The sequence below is a fragment of the Nicotiana tomentosiformis genome, chromosome 2 (genome assembly GCF_000390325.3).
Source record: "Nicotiana tomentosiformis chromosome 2, ASM39032v3, whole genome shotgun sequence".
NCBI lineage: Eukaryota > Viridiplantae > Streptophyta > Magnoliopsida > Solanales > Solanaceae > Nicotiana > Nicotiana tomentosiformis.
The window spans coordinates 64,647,310-64,666,776 of NC_090813.1; the positions used below are offsets into that span (position 1 = coordinate 64,647,310).

The 19,467-nt window shown below is 41.6% G+C and overlaps 1 protein-coding gene and 1 long non-coding RNA gene across 2 annotated transcripts in view; one reads left to right on the forward strand and one right to left on the reverse strand.

The window, feature by feature from the left end:
* LOC138906517 (uncharacterized) overlaps window positions 1–19,467 on the reverse strand; it is a 264,345-nt gene that overhangs the window by 95,284 nt on the left and 149,594 nt on the right. The window lies entirely within an intron of this gene.
* LOC138906812 (putative expansin-B14) lies at window positions 8,951–10,419 on the forward strand. The gene is made up of 3 exons (XM_070196518.1): window positions 8,951–9,377; window positions 9,718–9,914; window positions 10,089–10,419. Exons 1-3 carry the CDS (start codon window positions 9,225–9,227, stop codon window positions 10,417–10,419), a joined length of 681 nt encoding a protein of 226 aa, XP_070052619.1. The 5' UTR covers window positions 8,951–9,224.

The following is a 19,467-nucleotide window of genomic DNA, read 5'->3' on the forward strand; positions in this document are numbered from 1 at the left end:
AACTCTTCTGTCTGGACTGAGATGTGCGAAGTCGATCCTGAATCACCTTAACCTTCTCCTGAGCATCCTGAACCAAGTCTGTACCCAATAACCTAGCCTCTCCCGGCTCGAACCAACCCACTAGAGACCGACACCGCCTACCATGCAGAGCCTCATACGGTGCCATTTAGATGCTCGACTGATAACTGTTAATATATGCAAACTCCGCAAGTGGCAAGAGCTGGTCCAAAGCACCCCCAATATTTATCACACACGCATGAAGCATATCCTCAAATATCTGGATAGTGCACTCAGACGGTCCATCCTTCTGAGGGTGAAATATTGTGCTTAACTCCACTCGAGTACCTAACTCCTACTTTACAGCCCTACAGAACTATGATGTAAACTGTGTACCCCAGTCAGAGATAATAGATACCGGTTCACCATGAAGCCTGATAATCTCGAGGATATAAATTTGAGCCAACTGCTCAGAAGAATAGGTAGTCATCATATGAATGAAATTAGCTGATTTGGTCAGCCTATCCATAATCATCTAAACTGCATCCAACTTTCGCTTAGTCCGTGGAAGCCCAACAACGAAATTCATAGTGATCTGCTCCCATTTCCACTCTGGAATCTCTAACTTCTGAAGCAACCCACCTGGCCGCTGATGCTCATACTTCACATGCTAGCAATTTAGGCACCGAGCTACATATTCCACTATGTCCTTCTTCATTCTTCTCCACCTATAATGCTGCCTCAAGTCCTGATACATCTTTGTGGCACCCGGATGAATGGAATACCGCAAACTGTGAGCCTCCTGGAGAATCAACTCATGCAACCCATCCACATTGGGCACACATAGCTTGCCCTACATCCTCAATGCACCTTCATCCCCAATAGTGACCTCCTTAGCATCACCGTGCTGGACCGTGTCCTTAAGGACAAACAGATGTGGGACATCATACTGATGCTCCCTGATATGATCATAAAGAGATGACCGAGAAACCACGCAAGCCAATACTCGACTCGACTTAGAAATATCCAATATAACAAACTGGCTGGCTAAGGCCTGAACATCAAACGCCAATAGCCTCTCTGCTGCTGGTAGATATGATAAGCTCCCCAAACTATCCGCCCAGTGACTCAAAGAATCGGCCACCACATTGGCCTTCCCGGGATGGTACAAAATGGTGATATCATAATCCTTAACTAGCTCCAACCACCTCCGCTGGCGCAAGTTAAGATCCTTCTATTTGAACAGATACTACAAACTCCGGTGATCAGTGTAAATCTCACAAGGGACACCGTACAAATAGTGCCGCCAAATCTTTAAGGCATGAACAATAGCTACTAACTCGAGGTCGTGGACAAGATAGTTCTTTTCGTGCACCTTCAGCTGTCTGGACGCGTAGGCAATCACCCTACCGTCCTGCATCAACACTGCGCCGAGACCAATACGCGAAGCATCACAATATACAGTATAAGACCCCGAACCTATAGTCAATACCAATATTGAGGCTGTAGTCAAATGTGTCTTGAGCTTCTGAAAGCTCTCCTCACACTCCTCTGTCCACCCGAACGGAGCACCCTTATGGGTCACCTGGTCATAGGTCCTGCAATAGATGAGAAACCCTCTACAAATCGACGGTAATACCCCGCCAAACGAATAAAACTTCGGATCTCTGTAGCAGAGGATGGTCTGGGCCAACTCTGCACCGCTTCAACCTACTTCGGATCCACTTGGATCCCATCACTCGATACTACATGACCCAAGAATTCCACTGAGTCAAGCCAAAACTTACACTTTGAAAATTATGCATACAACTTCTTTTCTCTCAAGATCTGAAGCACAGTCATTAGGTGTTGTTCATGATCCTCTCGAGCCCGAGAGTACACCAGAATGTCATCAATAAACACAATGACGAATGAGTCAAGATAGGGTCAGAACACACTGTGCATAAATGTTGCTGGAGCATGGTCAGCCCAAATGACATCACAAGAAACTCGTAGTGACCATACCGAGTCCTGAAAGCAATCTCCGGGATATATGGATCCCGAATCTTCAACTGATGATAACTTGAACGTAAGTCAATCTTGGAAAACACTCTGGCACCATGTAACTGATCAAATAGGTCATCAATACGAGGCAATGGATACATGTTCTTCACTGTGACTTTGTTCAACTGGCGGTAATCAATACACATCCGTATAGAACAATCCCTCTTCTTTAAAAATAAGACAGGAGCAATCCAAGGTGACACACTGGGCCGAATGAAGCCCTTATCAATCAACTCTTGTAACTGCTCCTTCAACTCCTTCAACTCAGGAGGAGCCATACAATATGGAGGAATAGAGATGCGCTGAGGGCCCGACAACAAATTAATGCCAAAGTCAATATCTTTGTCGAGCGGTATGCCTGAAAGATCAGCTAGAAATATATCTGGAGAATCCCTCACTACTGGAACTGACTCAACTGTAGGGGTATCAATACTGACATCTCTTACATAAGCTAGACACGCATCACACCCCTTCTCAACCATTCATTGAGCTTTAAGAAATAAAATAACTCTGCTAGGAGTATACTCTAAGGTACCTCTCCACTCTAATCGCGGTAATCCTGCCATAGCCAGCGTCACGGTTTTGGCGTGACAAACAAGAATAGCATAATGGGACGACAACAAGTCTATGCCCAAAATAATATCAAAGTCTACCATGCTGAGCAATAATAAATTGGATCTGGTCTCAAAACCACTAAGAGCAACCAAACACGACCGATACACACGGTCTATAACAATAAAATCTCCCACAGGTGTAGACACATAAATAGGAAAACTTAAAGAATCACGGGCTACGCCCAAATACCGAGTAAAATAAGAGGACACATAGGAATAAGTAGATCCTAGATCAAATAAGACAGACGCATCTCTATGACAGACCGGGACAATACCTGTAATGACAGAGTCGGAAGCAACTACCTCTGTATGAGCGGGAAGAGCATAATATCTGGTATGGACTCCCCCTCTAGGGCGACCTCGACCTCCCCAACCTCCACCTCGAGCTAGCTGAGCATGTGGGGTGGTAGCTGGTGCTGTAATCATCACCTGAGGACCCGGTGGAGCACGTTGTGCCTGAGAAGTCTGTGGAGGTGCATCCCTCCTAAGTTTGGGGCAATCCCTCACCATATGGTGAGTGTCGCCAAACATAAAACAAGTTCTCAGAGGGCGTGGCTGCTGTGACTGGCTCGGGCTAGGTCTACTTGCTAAAAGCACCCCGTGCAGAAGGTGCACTAGATACTGGCGGTGCATAATAAGGCTCCTGGGGCCTAAAAGGGGCCGGAATACCACTGGCGGCTGGAAGAGCTGAATGAACGGGGCTCTAATATGGAGAGTTGCAGTTGGAGCATGAGTACCACTATCAGTGCCAGACTCTCGAGACCTCTTAGTCTCCCTCTCCTCTCTCTCCCGACCAAGAATACCCTCCAATCTCCTAGCAATACACACAACCTATAGGTAAGAAATATCCATCTCAAACTCCCGGGTCATGCTAAGCCTGATACTGGGGTGGAGTCCCTCAATAAACGGACGAACCCTCTCTCGAACTGTGGCAACCAAGGCTAGTGCATGTTGGGCCAAATCACTGAAGAGAACTGCATACTCTGACAAAGTCATAGCACCCTGGTGCAACTGCTCCAACTCCGCACGCCATGTGTCTCTGAGACTCTGAGGAACATACTCCCTCAAGAACATGTCTGAGAACTGAGTCCATGTAAGTGAAGCTGCCTCAGCCAGACTACCCAACTCATAAGCACACCACCACTGATAGGCTACTCCTCTAAGGTGGAATATAGTAAAAGAAACCCCACTCGACTCTGCTACACCCATAGTACGGAGAATACGATGACACTCCTCCAAAAAACCCTCGGCATCCTCTGAAGTCAATCCACTGAAGGTAGGAGGATGGTACTTCTTGTACTTCTCAAGTCTGAGTTGCTCTGCCTCAAAAACCGTTGCCCTAACCTTGGGCTGAGTTGGAGCTACCGGCTTTATCGGTATAATCTCTGGAACCTGGTCGACCTGAACCCGCTGCTCTGGAGTACCGGCGATGGGAGTCTGTGCTCTTCCCCCGGCCTGAGATGTGTCAGGAGCAAGTGGAATCAATCCAGCTTGAGTAAGGTGCTAAACATACTTAGAAACTGGGCTAGAGTCTCCTAGAGGGTTGGTGCAGGAACAGGTTCCTCAGGTGCCTGCCCTCCAGCTGGAGCTACTGGGGCTCCTCTGTAGCAGCTCGTGCGGGTGCTCTGGCTACACCACGTGGACGTCCTCGGCCTCTACCCCGGCCCTGGCCTCTCGCGGCTCTAGCAGGGGGTGCGTGTGCCTGGTCATCAGATCCGCATGTACGTGTCCTCACCATCTGTGAGAGAATAGAATACAGAAGTTTAGAATTTTGAAGTCAACAATTTTGCACAACAAAAAATCAAAGAAGTGTAGTTTTCCTAGCTGTTCCATAGCCTCCCGAAGATAAGTAGAGACGTCTCCATACCGATCCGCGAGACTCTAATAAACCGGCTTGTGACTCACGACACCTATGAACCTAGAGCTTTGATACCAACTTGTCACGACCCAATTCTCCTTCCGTAAGTCGTCGTGATGGCGCCTAGTCTCTACGACTAGGTAAGCCTACCACAATGTGGAAATAACAAAATGAAAGAAAACTTAACAACTAACTGCAACAGATAACTAAATAACTCGTAACAATATCGCTCGACATGTACAATAAACAATACTCTAGTAATACACAGTATTCCCAAAACCCGGAACATTATAAGTCACAAGCTATAGAAGGAAACTAGTATCTCTATACAGCAGATAGGGGTGTTTATAAAAACCCAAAAAATGGAACCAAACCGAAAACCAAACCAAACCGACCAAACAAACCGATATTTTTTGGTTTGGTTTGGGTTTGGTTTTGAATTTTAAAAACCGATCAAATTTGGTTTGGTTTTGGTCTTAATAAAAAAATAACTGAAAAACCCCGAACCAAACCGATTATAGAAGTAGTTATTTCAAATTTATTATTACACTTATATATATGTATATTTTTGTACAAAGTTTCTAACATTTTATGGTACATGTTAATCGTTTTCACCTTTAGTACAGTTCTTTGCATTTACATTTTTGTTTGATTGGTAATTTTCTTTTGCTAAGTATATGAATCCATTTTATGTTAAAATAATCTATTTTTAATCGAGTCCTTAAATTATTCATCACTATTTGATTCAATTATCATCAATATATCTTTTAAATGATAGATTTCTCAAAGGGCAATTGATTTGATAGTGTTACATTGAAAATATAGCAGCCGGAATATGTGTTTGGTAGTGTATGTCTCATATTGAAGAAAAATCCGATAAATAACCAAAAAACGGAAAAACGTACAAAGCCCGACATAAACCGACTCGATAAAAAATAACTTAATTAGTTTGGTTTGGTTCTAATATTTGAAAAACCGACTTACTTGGTTTGGTTTCTTTTTAGGAAAAAACCGATCCAAACCGAACCATGAATACCCCTAACAGCAGAGTCTAATAAAAGGAAGTACCGAAGGTAAATGACATATGAGAGAATAGAGGGGGACTACGAGGTATGCGGATATGGCAGATGTACCTTGTAGTCTCCGTACAGTAGCAAGTACTCTCAGCTAATAGCGGGGCTGATAAGAAGCACTTGGATCTGCACACAAAATATGTGTGCAGAAGAGTAGCATGAGTACACCACAACGGTACCCAGTAAGTGCCAAGCCTAACCTCGGTAGAGTAGTGACGAGGTCAGGTCAGGGCCCACTGGTATATAACAAATAAAGTAGGAGAATGTAGCAATATAATAAGAGACTAGAATTTAATAAAAAGGAAAACACAGCAAAATAGAAACACAACAAACAGGATTAAACAGCAGGGTATCTCCCGAGATACCGTCTCGTAGTCCCAAAGTAAATATGCGAAGAGATCTCCCTAGGTACCGCCTCGTAGTCTCAAAAGTAAATGTGCAGGGAGAACTCCCGAGGTACCGCCTCGTAGTCTCAGTAGTAAATATGCAGGGAGAACTCCCGAGGTACCGCCTCGTAGTCTCAAAAATAAATATACAGGGAGAACTCCCGAGGTACCGCCTCGTAGTCTCAAAAGTAAACACACATCTCAAATCGATAAATACAACAGTTAACAGTAAAAATTCTACAGTTAAGACTGATAAAGGTCAAGGTGAAGCAGGAAATCAACTAGGCATGATGCACAAAGTTCAAATAAGCAGTTAAAGCATGTAGACATGTGATATTAGGCTAAACAGGATAACTACACATGTTGGTATAACTCAATTAAGATGAAAATAGGTTACTACTAAGTAAAAGTCGGGTTTTACAACAAATGACATGTGTACGCACTCGTTACCTCATGTACACGGCGCTCACATATCAAAACAGTGCCAAATCGTAAGGGGATTTCCCCCACACAAGGTTAGGCAAGCCACTTACCTCGTACAAAGTTCAATCAATCAGTAAGAATGCCCTTTCCTCAATTATCCGACTCTGAATGGCTCAAATCTAGCCAAAAACAATTACATATCATAAATACAACTACAATAGACTAATCTAATTAATGAAATCAAGACTTTAACAAGAATTTCAAAAATCTTCCTAAAAAGTCAATCCGGACCCACGTCTTGGAATCGGGTAAAAGTCACAAATAATGAATACTCATTCACTCACGAGTTCACTCGTACCAAAATTATCCAAATTCGATATCAAAATCCCAACCAAAACTCAAAAACATAGTTGAAGAACTTCTCCTATGTTTCCCAAATTTTTCAACCCAAATGCGAAATTAAAGGATAGAATTAATGATAGATTAGTGGGATATAACTAAAAACAAGTGAAGAATCACTACCCAATCGATGTTTCTGCAAATCCCTAAAACTCTCGTCCAAATCTGAGCTCCCAATCTCATGTTTTGATAAAAATGGCCAACCCTCATTGTTTGGAAACTTTAATACTGCCCAGGCATCCCTTCTTTGCGAACGCGGCCACATCCTCGCGTTCGCGAAGCACATAATTGCCTCAGTCCAAAATCCTTCATCGCGAACGCGAAGGTTACTCAGCCCGACCCTACACGAATGCGGAACCAACATCGCGAACGCGTAGGCAAAATGTCCTGGAGACTCAGTCCACCAACTTCCTCAATGCGAAAGCGTAGACCAATTACCTCAGAGTTTCGCGAACGCGGGACCTCCATCGCGAATGCAAAGCACAAATCCCACCTGCCTCCAGTTCCTCTTCGCGAAAGCAGATCTCCTCTCGCGAACGCGAAGAAGGAAACCCGCAACTCGAAAACCAGAAAAATCTGCAATCTTTCACAAGTCCAAAATGATCCGTTAACCATCCGAAATCAACCCGAGGCCCCTGGAACCTCAACCAAACATACCTACAAGTCCTAAAACACCATACGAACTTAGTCGAGCCTTCAAATCACATAAAACAACGCTAAAAACATGAATCACCCTCCAATTCAAACTTAATGGACTTTGAAACTTCAAACTTCTACAACCGATGCCGAAACAAATCAAATCACGTCCGATTGACCTCAAATTTTTCACACAAGTCATAATTGACATTACGGACCTACTCCAACTTCCGGAATCAGAATTCAACCCCGATATCAAAATGTCCACTTCCGGTCAAACTTCCCAAAATTTCGACTTTCGCCATTTTAAACCTAAATCGGCTACAGACCTCCAATTCACATTCCGGGAAAACTCCTAAGTCAAAAATCACCCAACGGAGCTAACGGAATCAACGAAACTCCATTCCGGAATCGTCTTCATACAGTTTCAACTACGGACAAAATCCTAAGACTTAAGCTTCCGTTTTACGGACTAAGTATCCCTAATCACTCCAAAATCACAAACAGAACCTCCCGGCAAGTCACATAAGCAGAAAAAATACGGAAAAAGCAAAAAATAGAGGATCGGGGCTAATAAACTCAAAATGACCGGCCGGGTCGTTACATAATACATGTATTCTTATTTCAAATTCTAGATTTTCTCATAATTCGTATATGGATACTATTTAACCTATATGGGAAATTTTATGTTGGGATTAATTATTTATTTATTCGTTTACACTAATCAAACACTGTATTGGTTAAACACTTGATTAATCAAACGATCCCTAATTATGTAGAGTGACACTTGTTGACAGGTTTATGATGTTGCAGCCAAGTCAAAGCTAAGGACTTTGAGATAAGCGGAGGCTATACCCTATAAATGCTCATTTAGACTAAATTTAACATTTCAATTGGTTAGAAAATTGCAAGATAAATTCTAATATATACCTTATTGGACAATCATGTATATGTGGGAACAAACGTGTACATGATTTTAAAGTTACAATTGAAATCAGAACAATTTGAGCTTCAAATAAATTTGTGGACGCTTGTATGAATTTCCAAAGTTGCGCTGTACAATGTTTCACCTTCAGTCATGTATCATATATATATATATATATATATATATATATATATATATATATATATATTACATGTGTTTTGTTCTAATTTGCAGTATTGCATAAGTGATCACATTATGCATATAAGTGAGTTTGTTATATAAAAGAGAAGAATGAGGTTATAGCACCGCAAAAAATGCTTATGATGAAAAAATTCTAATCATTTGAAAAGGTCAAGCCAAGTGTTTATTAATCAATATATTTTTCTTTTGATCTTCTCAACTTATGGTTAGTTGTTATGGTCTTTTCCTTTGGATTTTTGTAGCTTTTTGCTCGTGTTTGTTTAGATTTTCCTCTTGCCAACCAAGTGGTTATTCACAAGCTGTTGCAACATTTTATATAAATCCTACTAGTCCCGGGAGTGGTAATGTCTTAAAATGTCGTTTGTTTCTACTCTCTTTTTTCTTAAGATATATGAAGTAGCCTACTAGATTAAAATTAAATTAACCTACTTTAGATTTCAAATACAATTTTGAAGATAAATCTTAGTAGTTCGATTGTTGGATATCTGAATTTTACATTGTTTGTAAGGGTTTGATTTGCATTTTGTAATCCGCTTATCAAGTTTCTCTTCCTTCCCCTTTATAATAAAAGGTATCTACAAATGGAATTTTGTAGACACCTGTTCACCGAAATGGCTTGATCAATATAGTCTTGATTTTTACATACTTCATTAATGATTATCGGGCTAAATGATTGAAAATATATTTTATTCTTACTATTTTGTTTTAGGTGGAGCATGTGGGTTCGAAAATGACGTAGCAAGCGCTCCCTACAATGCAATGATCACGGCCGGAAATCAAGCGCTTTTTAAGCAAGGTGCTGGATGTGGTGCATGCTACCAGGTAGAGTGACTGGGATTCAATTGAATTTCCTTCTTCGGAAAGTTATATAACATAAATTACGTAAACATAAATTTAAAATACATAAATTTTTAAATCTCCTTATAAGAGAAAATATAGGTACAAATTTCAAATGTAACATTTTTAAACTTTTGGAATCCCCTTGATAGAATACATGATTCTGCCACGATCTTGTAAATTTACAATTTGTAGAACAACACATCTTATGTTGCATGAGATGACAAGTAAATAAAACTCTGAAATAAAAGAGATAATGTGCATGAATATTTTAGTTTCATGCATAAATGCATGACATCTCTAAAATATCGGCATTGTTTTTCAGGTATTACGCACCCAAAATCAAAATCCGCATTGTTCAGGGAATCTAATAACATTAACCCTTACAGATGAGTGCCCAGGAGCATACAATAATGATCCGGTTCACTTTGATATAAGTGGAATTGCTTTTGGAAAATTGGCAAAGTCTGGCGAAGCTTCACAATTATATAATGCAGGAAGAATCTCGATTTTTTACCGAAGGTGAGTTATTTTACAAAAACTAAAAGTTACTTCATTTGTTCCATCTTATACTAAGGTTTTATATTTGGGGGGAGGGGGTAGGAAGAAATAAATTGATTTTTTTCCCCTCTTATTTTCCTTCCGAGGAACACTGCTAATGCATTAATTATTTTTAATTTTTATTGAACCTTACAGGGTAGCATGCAATTACAACACAAATATCATATTTAAGGTGGACAAAGGTTCCAATCCTAATTTCTTCGCAGTTACATCTGAAGCAGTAGATGGGGATGGTGACCTTTCTTTAGTTGAAATCCAAACAAGCAATTCGAGTTGGGTACCAATGCAGCGAATGATTGGCGCAACTTGGAGTGTTGGCATGCAACCAAACACACAGAAACCTCCTTTTTCCCTTAGACTTACTTCAGAAACAAAGCAGAGTGTCACTGCCCCAAATGTCATTCCAAACGGTTGGCAACCGAGATCAATTTACAAATCAAATGTTAATTTTCCCAATAAACTATAGGCTGAAAGTAATTAAGAAGGGAACAATACGAGGGTACGATGTAGATTGTTGAATACCATTTATTTACCTACCCTATCAAATATGATTAATAAAGTAAAAATACCTTCTTTAATTTATTTCGAATATGCGACTAATTCTATTTCATGCTTTTCTTTAGTTTAAGCTCTCTAACAAAATAAAAAATGGCTACCAAACGAGACAAAACTCAAATTGGTCACATACACTTAGAGAATTCTTGGATCCACGTGGCCAGAGAAATCAAACATTGAATGAAAGAAAACAAAGACAATTAGAGGGAAGAAAGAAAAAATACAAACATTAACTAAAAAAAAGGAACAAAGAAAAAGCAAGTTTTTTTCACATAATCTATTGATATTAAATTCCCTTCTTATTACACTGAAGAGGAGATTTATATTTTTGAATGCATAATCATTTAGTCTTAAGTTCCGCAATATGTTTCCAGATTTGTTTTCCAAACTACATCTTCAAAAAATGACCATTGAAACAAAAGTCTTAACTAAGAATCCAACACATTTCATATCTGGTAAAGGAGAACTGGTTGCCAATAAAAAAACTTAGATGAGTCTTGCACATGAGATTACCCCAGAACTATTTTAGATATCTAGAAAGAAAGTTGCTGGAAAATAAAAAGCTATATTAATAATGTTACATCTTCCATGTAATGACCCTACAGGTCGTTTTGAGCATTTGCACTTCGCTCAATAATTTAAGGGAATGAGTAGCTCCGTATGATGTATTATGAGTTGTGTGAATCGTCGGTTTTAGTTTTCAGGTTAATTAGAATCGATTTGAAAGAATGAATTTCACGATTTAAGCTTTAAGTTGGAAAAGTTAACCAAGTTTGACTTTTGTGAATTTGAGCCCGGAACGAAGTTTTGAGGGCTCCATTAGGTCCGGATGGTGATTTTGGACTTGCGCGTAAGCCCGAGGTTTGCATTTGGATATTTCTAGAACGATTCGGCGCTAATTGGTGAAAGTTGGAAATTTGAAGGTTTGGGAAATCCATAAGTCTGACCGGGAGTTGACTTTGTAGATATCGGGTTCAGATTGCGGTTCCGGGAATTGGAATAGCTTAGTTATGTTATTTGGGACTTGTATGCCAAATTTGAGTTCATTGAGTTGATTTGCTATGTTTTGGCGCGAGTTTTAGAAGTTGAAAGTTCATTTAAGTTTGATTTGAGGTGTGATTCGTCGTTTCAATGTTGCTATGTATGATTTGAGACCTCGAGTAGGTCCGTGTTATGTTATGAAACCTGTTGGTATATTCGTACGGGTCCTGAGGGGCTCGGGTGAGTTTCGGACGGGGTTCAGATCGTTTGGAGCCTTGTTGAAGTTGATGAAGTTTTTGGTTACTGATGTCATCGCACCTGCGCATTAAGGACCGCAGGTGCGTGCTCACAAAAGCGTGAAGCTGGTCGCAGAAGCAACATGGGTAAAGCTGGCTAGTGAGGCATCGCAGAAGCGGTTCTACAGTCGCAGAAGCGCGATCGCAAGTGCGACACTGGTCATCGCAGAAGCTGCCACTAGTGGCCAAGGCTGTCTTACAGGTGCGTGACTTTGTTTCGCAGAAGCGAAGGTCGCAAGTGGGACCTACTGTCCGCAAAAGCGAAAAGGATTGGGCAGAAGCTTTAAGTTCGAGGGATTGGTCATTTTAGCTTATTTAGAGCAATGAAGCTCGGATTGAAACGATTTTTAGGCGATTTGCATCACAAGGATTGGGGTAAGGATTTTATACTCGGTTTTGATTATATTTCCTGATTCTATCTTCGTTTTTGGCATTTGGATTATGAATTGTAAAGAGAAATTGGGGGTTTTAGTCTAAAATTTCATAGAATGATTTTTTGAGTTTTGAACATCGATTTGAAGTCGGATTTGAATGAAACTAGTATGGTTGTACTCGTAATTTAATGGGTTGTCGGATTTTATAAGTTTCGTCGAGTTCCGAGGCGTAGACCCGGGTTGGACTTTTGGATTGATTTTGGGCTTTTGATTAAAGATTTGACCTTCATCGATTGTGTTTATTTCCTATGGCATTATTTGATGTATTTGAGTTGCTTTTGGCTAGTTTCGAGCCGTTCGGAGGTCGGTACGCATGTGATGGCATTTTTGGAGCATCGTTTGGTTTGCTCGGTATTGGATTTGGCTCGTTCGAGGTAAGTAACACTTCTAAATTTGGTGCTGAGGGTATGAAGCCTCAAATTAAGTGCCATGTGAGTGATGTTGAGGTGACTCGCGTTCTAGGTGACGGGCGTGTGAGCGTGCACCATGTAAATTATGATTTAGTCGATTCTATGGAACTGTGTAGCTATTTTATCTGAACATTTTTACTGTACTCTATGTATTAGAAGACTTGAGTTGCAGTTCATACCAAAAATCATGTGTAGGCTATATGTTGGTACTCTTAGGACCCACAATGGTCGTTATTTGTTGTTGAGTTATTTGCTTTATTGCAGTTATGTGCTCAGTCGCATTCATCATTTCATATCATATCTCAATCTTTGTTATCGTATATTGTCACATCTCGTATCATTGATTTGGGTTGTTTAGCATGAGTATTGTGCGCCCGAGAGACTGGAGAGATTGATGACTGAGTGAGACCAAGGGCATGTTGTGAGTGTTATTTATGGGATCGGGCTGCACGCCGTAACATGTTTTATTAATTCATGCCAGGATTTATCTTATTATAGCGTTTGGGATGGATCGGCCCCTCCAGAGTTTGCACACACACAGTGGGCATAATTGTTAGCAATCATTTACATTTTGGATGGATCTGCCATGGTTTATTTGCATCTAGGTTCATTTATATTGGGTTGTATTTGCCCTGGTTTATTTGCATCTTTGGGCTGGATCTGCCTTGGTTGATTTGCATTTGGGTTGGATTTGCCATGTACAGTACTGAGTGACTAAGTGTGCTGAGTATTGAGTATAATGAGTGAGAATACGAGACAGTGAGATGGAGTACACTGAGAGGGTGAGTACACGAGTTCATCATTGAGATGCATTGCATTTGACATGAGTACTTGAGATATATGCATAGAGATGCATTTCCTTCTGCTACCCGGCTTTGGCGGCATTCATGATTTCACCTATATATTGACATGTAGGCATAGAGATGTATTTTCTTTATGCTATATGAAAATGAAACATCTTATTTATTGTTAAAAGATTTTTAGGAAAAATCACGATTTTCAAACTTATTCATATGCTTTTGGTGCTTTCGGTGAAAGTTTTGGGATTTATTGTTATACTTGAAAAGCATGCCTATCTTTCCGTAACTGTGAACCAGCTGAATTATACTTGGTTTATTTGTATGTGGGCTGGATCTGCCCTGTACAATACTGAGTGATTGAGTGTGCTGAGTATTGAGCACGATGAGTGAGAATACGACATAGTGAGATGGAGTACTCTGAGAGGGTGAGTACATGAGTTCATCATTGACATGCATTGCATTTGACATGCGTAGTTGAGATACATGTATAGTTATGCATTTCCTTCTGCTACCAGACTTTGGTGACATTCATGATTTCACCTGTATTTTGACATGTAGGCATAAAGATGTATTTTCCTCATGTTATCTGAAAATGAAACATCTTATTTATTGTTGAAAGGTTTTTGGGAAAAATCACAGTTTTCAAATTTATTCATATATTTTTGAGGTTTTCGGTGAAAGATTTGGGATCGACTATTATACTTGAAAAACTGTGATGACCCAAAAGATCATCTTATGTTTAAAACTCGAATCTGCGCTCTTAAGCCTTAAAAATCTCATTTTTATCCTTCTCGATTTGCGTGCATAGTCTGGGCATATTTCCGAAAAGCTTTCATGTTGAAAATTGATGAAAATAAGAATTTGTGCCTTAAAAGTTAATTTTTGTTGACTTCGGTCAACATTTTTGATAAACGGGCCCGGATCCGTGTTTTTATGGTCTCGGTGGGTCCGTATCGAATAATGGGACCTGGGCGTATGCCCGAAATCAAATTCGGAGGTCCCTAGCACAAGTTATGAATTTTTGATGAAAATTTAAAGTTTGAAAATTAATTATTTTTAAGAATTGATTGATGTTTGGCCTTGTTAGTGCCGGGTCCGTATTTTGGTTCTGGAGCCCGGTATAGGTTTATTATGATATTTAAGACTTGTCTGTGAAATTTGGTGAGAAACAGAGTTGATTTGACCTGATTCGAACGCCCAGTTGAGAAGATATGAATTTTAAAGTGCTCTTGAGAATTTCATTTGATTTGGTGCTAAATTCGTAGTTCTAGGTGTTATTTTGGCGATTTGATGGCATGGGCAAGTTCGTACGATGTATTTAGACTTGTGTTCATGTTTGGTTTGGAGCCCCGAGGGCTCGGGTGAGTTTTGGGTAGGCCACGAGATGTTTTGGACTTTGAAAATCTGGTATTTTGCTGTAGCAGGTGTTCTGGCAGGTCCTTCTTCGCGTTCGTGAACGTATTCTCGCGAACGCGAAGAGTAAACTGGGCAGCTGAAGTTTTCTTCTTCGTGAACGCGAAGGCTTGGTCGTGAACGCGAAGCGATGGGGGCATTATCCTTCGTGAACGCGACCAGCTCCTCGCGAATGCATAGTGTTAGGCATACCCGGGGGAGGGTTGGTCGTTCCTTCATCGCGAACGCGAGCAATGTCTCACAAACGCGAAGGCCAGGGGGAGTAACCATCGCGAACACGAGCAGGGTCCTGCGAACGCGAAGGCTTGGCAGCCAATACCCTTCGCAAACGCGACAGTGGCCTCGTGAACGCGATGCACACTGTCGCCCAGTGCATAAAACAGAATCAAACACGGGTTTAAGTCATTTCTTCAACATTTTTCAAGAATCAAACCGGTAGAGGCCATTTTCAAGAGTCATTTTCTTCCCCAAAGTGTTGGTAAGTGATTCTAAACTATTTTCTTTCAATTATCCATTACATTTCTTGAATTATCCACTTAAAATCTAGAGTTTTCATAGTAGAATTAGGGGTTAGGGTAGAAACTAGGAATTTCGGAAATTTGGGGATTTAGACCTCAATTTGAGGTCGGATTCCAAAACTAATTATATATTCGGGCTCGGGGGAGAATGGGTAAATGGATTTTGGTCCGAACCTCAGGTTTTGACGAAGCGGGCCCGGGATCGATTTTTTGACTTTTTAGAGGAAAATTTGGAAAATTTAATTTATGCAATATAATTGATTTCTTTAGCAATATTTGATATTATTGAGTCATTTTTGAATAGATACGATTGGTTTGGAGGTGAATTCCAAAGAAAAAGCTGTGATTGAGAATTAAGTGGCTTTCAGAGCGAGGTAAGTGTCGTGTCTAACTTTGGCTTGAGGGAATAGGTATTATGTGTTTCTTTGCTACGTGTTTGGTTATTAAATACGATGTATAGGTGAGGTAACGAGCATCTATGCGTCGTTGTCGAGTCATAGCATGCGAGTGAAATTCTATTCTTGTCTATTTTGTAGCCTTAAATTCTACTATCCATGCTTAGCGGGTTATTTGAAATGTTGGGTGACTTATATCTAGTTTCACTGAGATTTGGTAACTTTCGAATATTGATTCAAGGTTGAGGTTACATTGTGCTATTGATTATGGGTAAAATACTGGTTTCTTTGTGATAGTCCTATCTATCCGTTGTTATTGATTCTGTGATTTGTGAGGAGGAGTGTAAAGCACGAAGGGTGATGCTGTGCATGCATTATTTATATTGTGAGGAAGAGTGTAAAGCACGAAGGGTGATGCCGTGTATATTATGAGAGGTTTAATGCACGAAGGGTGATGCCGTGCCGTTTTATTTATTTATTTATTTATTTATTTGGCGAGGTTGAGAGTAAAAGCACGAAGGGTGATGCCGTGCCATTCTATTTATTTATTTGGCGAGGCTAAGAGTAAAAGCACGAAGGGTGATGCCATGCTGTTCTATTTATTTATTTGGTGAGGTTGAGAGTAAAAGCACGAAGGGTGATGCCGCGCAGTTTTCCTTTGCTGTTTTAATTGCTCAATTTTTTAAGGATTTTTGGTTTAATTCTTTCTTTTCATTATTCTCACTCTTTATATTGTATCCCCCCACTGTTTCTCCCCTTCCCATTATTTCTGCGTTATTTCTTTATTTACTGTTGTTTCTACTAGCATAATTATACTGTTCAGGTTATATGTGGGTGTCTTGTCCTAGCCTCGTCACTACTTTGCCGAGGTTAGGCTCGACACTTACCAGTACATGGGGTCGGTTGTACTGATACTGCACTCTGCACTTTCTATGCAGATTTTGGTACCGGCTCAGGTTGATCAAGATTTTTCTATTGGTCCACTGTCCGGAGACTCAAGGTAGATCTGTCGGCGTTCACAGACCTTGAAGCCCCCGTCTATCTTTTATGTCCTACTGTTTTCTTCTATTCAAACAGTTGTATTTCTTTCAGATTATTACTTGTAGTAAATTTTAGAATGCTCGTGAATTGTGACTCCAGATTCGGGTGGTAGTAATTAATACAGTTTTATAATATTCTGCACTTATTTTATTTCATCTTAGTTCATTATTGTTATTTACTGAATGGAAATAAGGAATTGGTTTAAAGATTCTCTAACGTTGGCCTGCCTAGCAAGTGAAATGTTAGGCGCCATCACAGTCCCGTCGGTGGGAAATTTCGGCTCGTGACAGTTGGTATCAAAGCACTAGGTTGCCTAGGTCTCATGATTCACGAGCAAGCTTAGTAGAGTCTGGAGGATCGGTACGGAGATGTCTGTGCTTATCTTCTAGAGACTATGAAGTTTAGGAACAAGTTTCACTTCTATTCTTCTCTGTCGTGCGATTTTGCTTTCTCAATACTGATTGAACTCTTCTACTCTTATTCTCTCGTAGATGGCGAGAAAACATACTGCTTCATCAGCTGAGCAGCAGCCAAAGCCTCCAGTGGCAGCTTCTACGCGGGGCAGAGGTCAAGGCCGAGGCCGTGCCAGAGGCCGAGGCAGGGGCAAGGCTCAGCCTAGAACCCGAGCAACAGCCCCAGTAGTGGAGCCTCAAATAGAGCTTGACGAGGAGGTTCCAGCCCAGACTGTTCCTACCGGACCATCTTAGGTTCCGGAGGGGTTCATTGCCGCCCCAATACTTCAGGACGCTTTGGTCCGTTTGGTGGGCCATATGGATAGTGTGGCCTAGACTGGCGCATTTCCCATGGCACCGGCAGTCTCTCAGGCTGGAGGAGGAGCTTAGACTCCCACCACTCCTGCTCCGGAGCAGATAGCTCCCCAATATCAGGCTCCAACAGCTCAGCCAGTCGGATTAGTTCAGCCGATTATTGCGGCACAGGTCGAAGATGGGCCAGCAATGTCTTCTGAGGCTTTCTGGAGATTGGACAGGTTTATCAAGCTCTTTCCTGTTCACTTCAGTGGTGCTCCTTCAGAGGATCCCCAGGAGTATCTTGACAGCTGTCACGAGGTCCTACGAAACATGGGTATAGTGGAGACCAATGGGGTGGTCAATTTTGCTGCATTTTAGATGACTGGTTCCGCCAAGAAATGGTGGAGAGATTACTTGTTGACCAGACCAGCTGGGTTGTCTGCTCTTCCTTGGGACCAGTTCTCTCAGCTCTTCATAGAGAAGTTTCTTCCTATCACATTGAGAGAGGAGCATCACTGCCAGTTTGAGCGTCTCCAGCAGAGCAGTATGACTGTTACTCAGTATGAGACCCGTTTTGTGGATTTGGCCCGTCATGCTATTCTTCTGCTTCCCACCGAGGAAGAGAGGGTGAGGAGTTTTATTGATGGAGTTGCTCAGCCTATCAAATTGCAGATGGCTAAGGAGACTGGGAGTGAGATTTATTTTCAGGCGGCTGCTAATGTCGCCTGACGAGTCAAAATGGTTCTTACTCAGGGAAGTCAGGGGTCTGACAAGCGACCTCGTCATTCCGGTGAGTTCAGCAGTGCCTCATCTAGAGGCAGGAGTACTTTTGGTAGAGGCCATCCTCCCAGGCCATTTCATTCAGTGCTCCAGGCATCCCACGATGCCTCAGGTGGTCGTGGCCCTCAGATGCATTATTCCGACCAGCTAGCCTACAGTACACCACCAACTCCTATTAGTGCACCTCCACTCCAGAGTTATCAGGGTGGTTATTCAGGTCGACAAGGTCAGTTTCAGGGTCAGCAGTCATAGCAGCCGAGGTTATGTTATACTTATGGTGATCCGTGACACATTGCTAGATTTTTCCCTAGGGCAACGGGCAACGGGCAGCTCACAGCATCAGAGTTCTCATGCCATGGTTCCGGCACCAGTTGCTGCACCACCTGCTCAGCCAGCTAGAGGCAGGGGTCTGGCAGCCAGAGGTAAAGGCCAGACTGTTAGAGGTGGAGGTCAGGCCGTTAGAGGTGGAGACCAGCCAGTTAGAGGTCGTCCCAGGGACGTAGTTCAGGGTTGTGGGGCCCAGCCCTGATTTTATGCTTTCCTAGCCAGGCCTGAGGCTGAGTCATCTGACGATATTATCACAGGTACTGTTTCAGTTTGCTGTAGAGATGCTTTAGTTCTATTTGATCCGGAATCTACTTATTCCTATGTGTCATCCTATTTTGCTTCCTATTTGGTTGTGCCCCGTGATTCTTTGAGTGCTTCTATGTATGTGTCCACACCAGTGGGAGATGCTATTGTTGTAGATCGTGTTTATCGTTCGTGTGTGGTCAGCATTGGGAGTCTTGAGACTCGTGTAGATCTTCTACTTCTCGACATGGTTGATTTTGATGTCATACTGGGTATGGATTGGCTGTCACCTTATCATGCTATATTAGATTGTCATGCCAAGACGGTGACCTTAACCTTGCAGGGGTTTCCTCAATTATAGTGGAGAGGGAATCTTGGCCATTATGCCAGTAGGGTTATCTCTTATGTGAAAGCTCGGCATATGGTCGAGAAGGGGTGTCTAGCTTATTTGGCTTATATCCGCGATTCTAGTGCGGAGGTTCCTTCCATGGATTTAGTGCCAGTTGTTTGTGAGTTTCCAGAGGTGTTTCCTGCAGACCTGCAGGGGATACCACCCGATAGGGATGTTGATT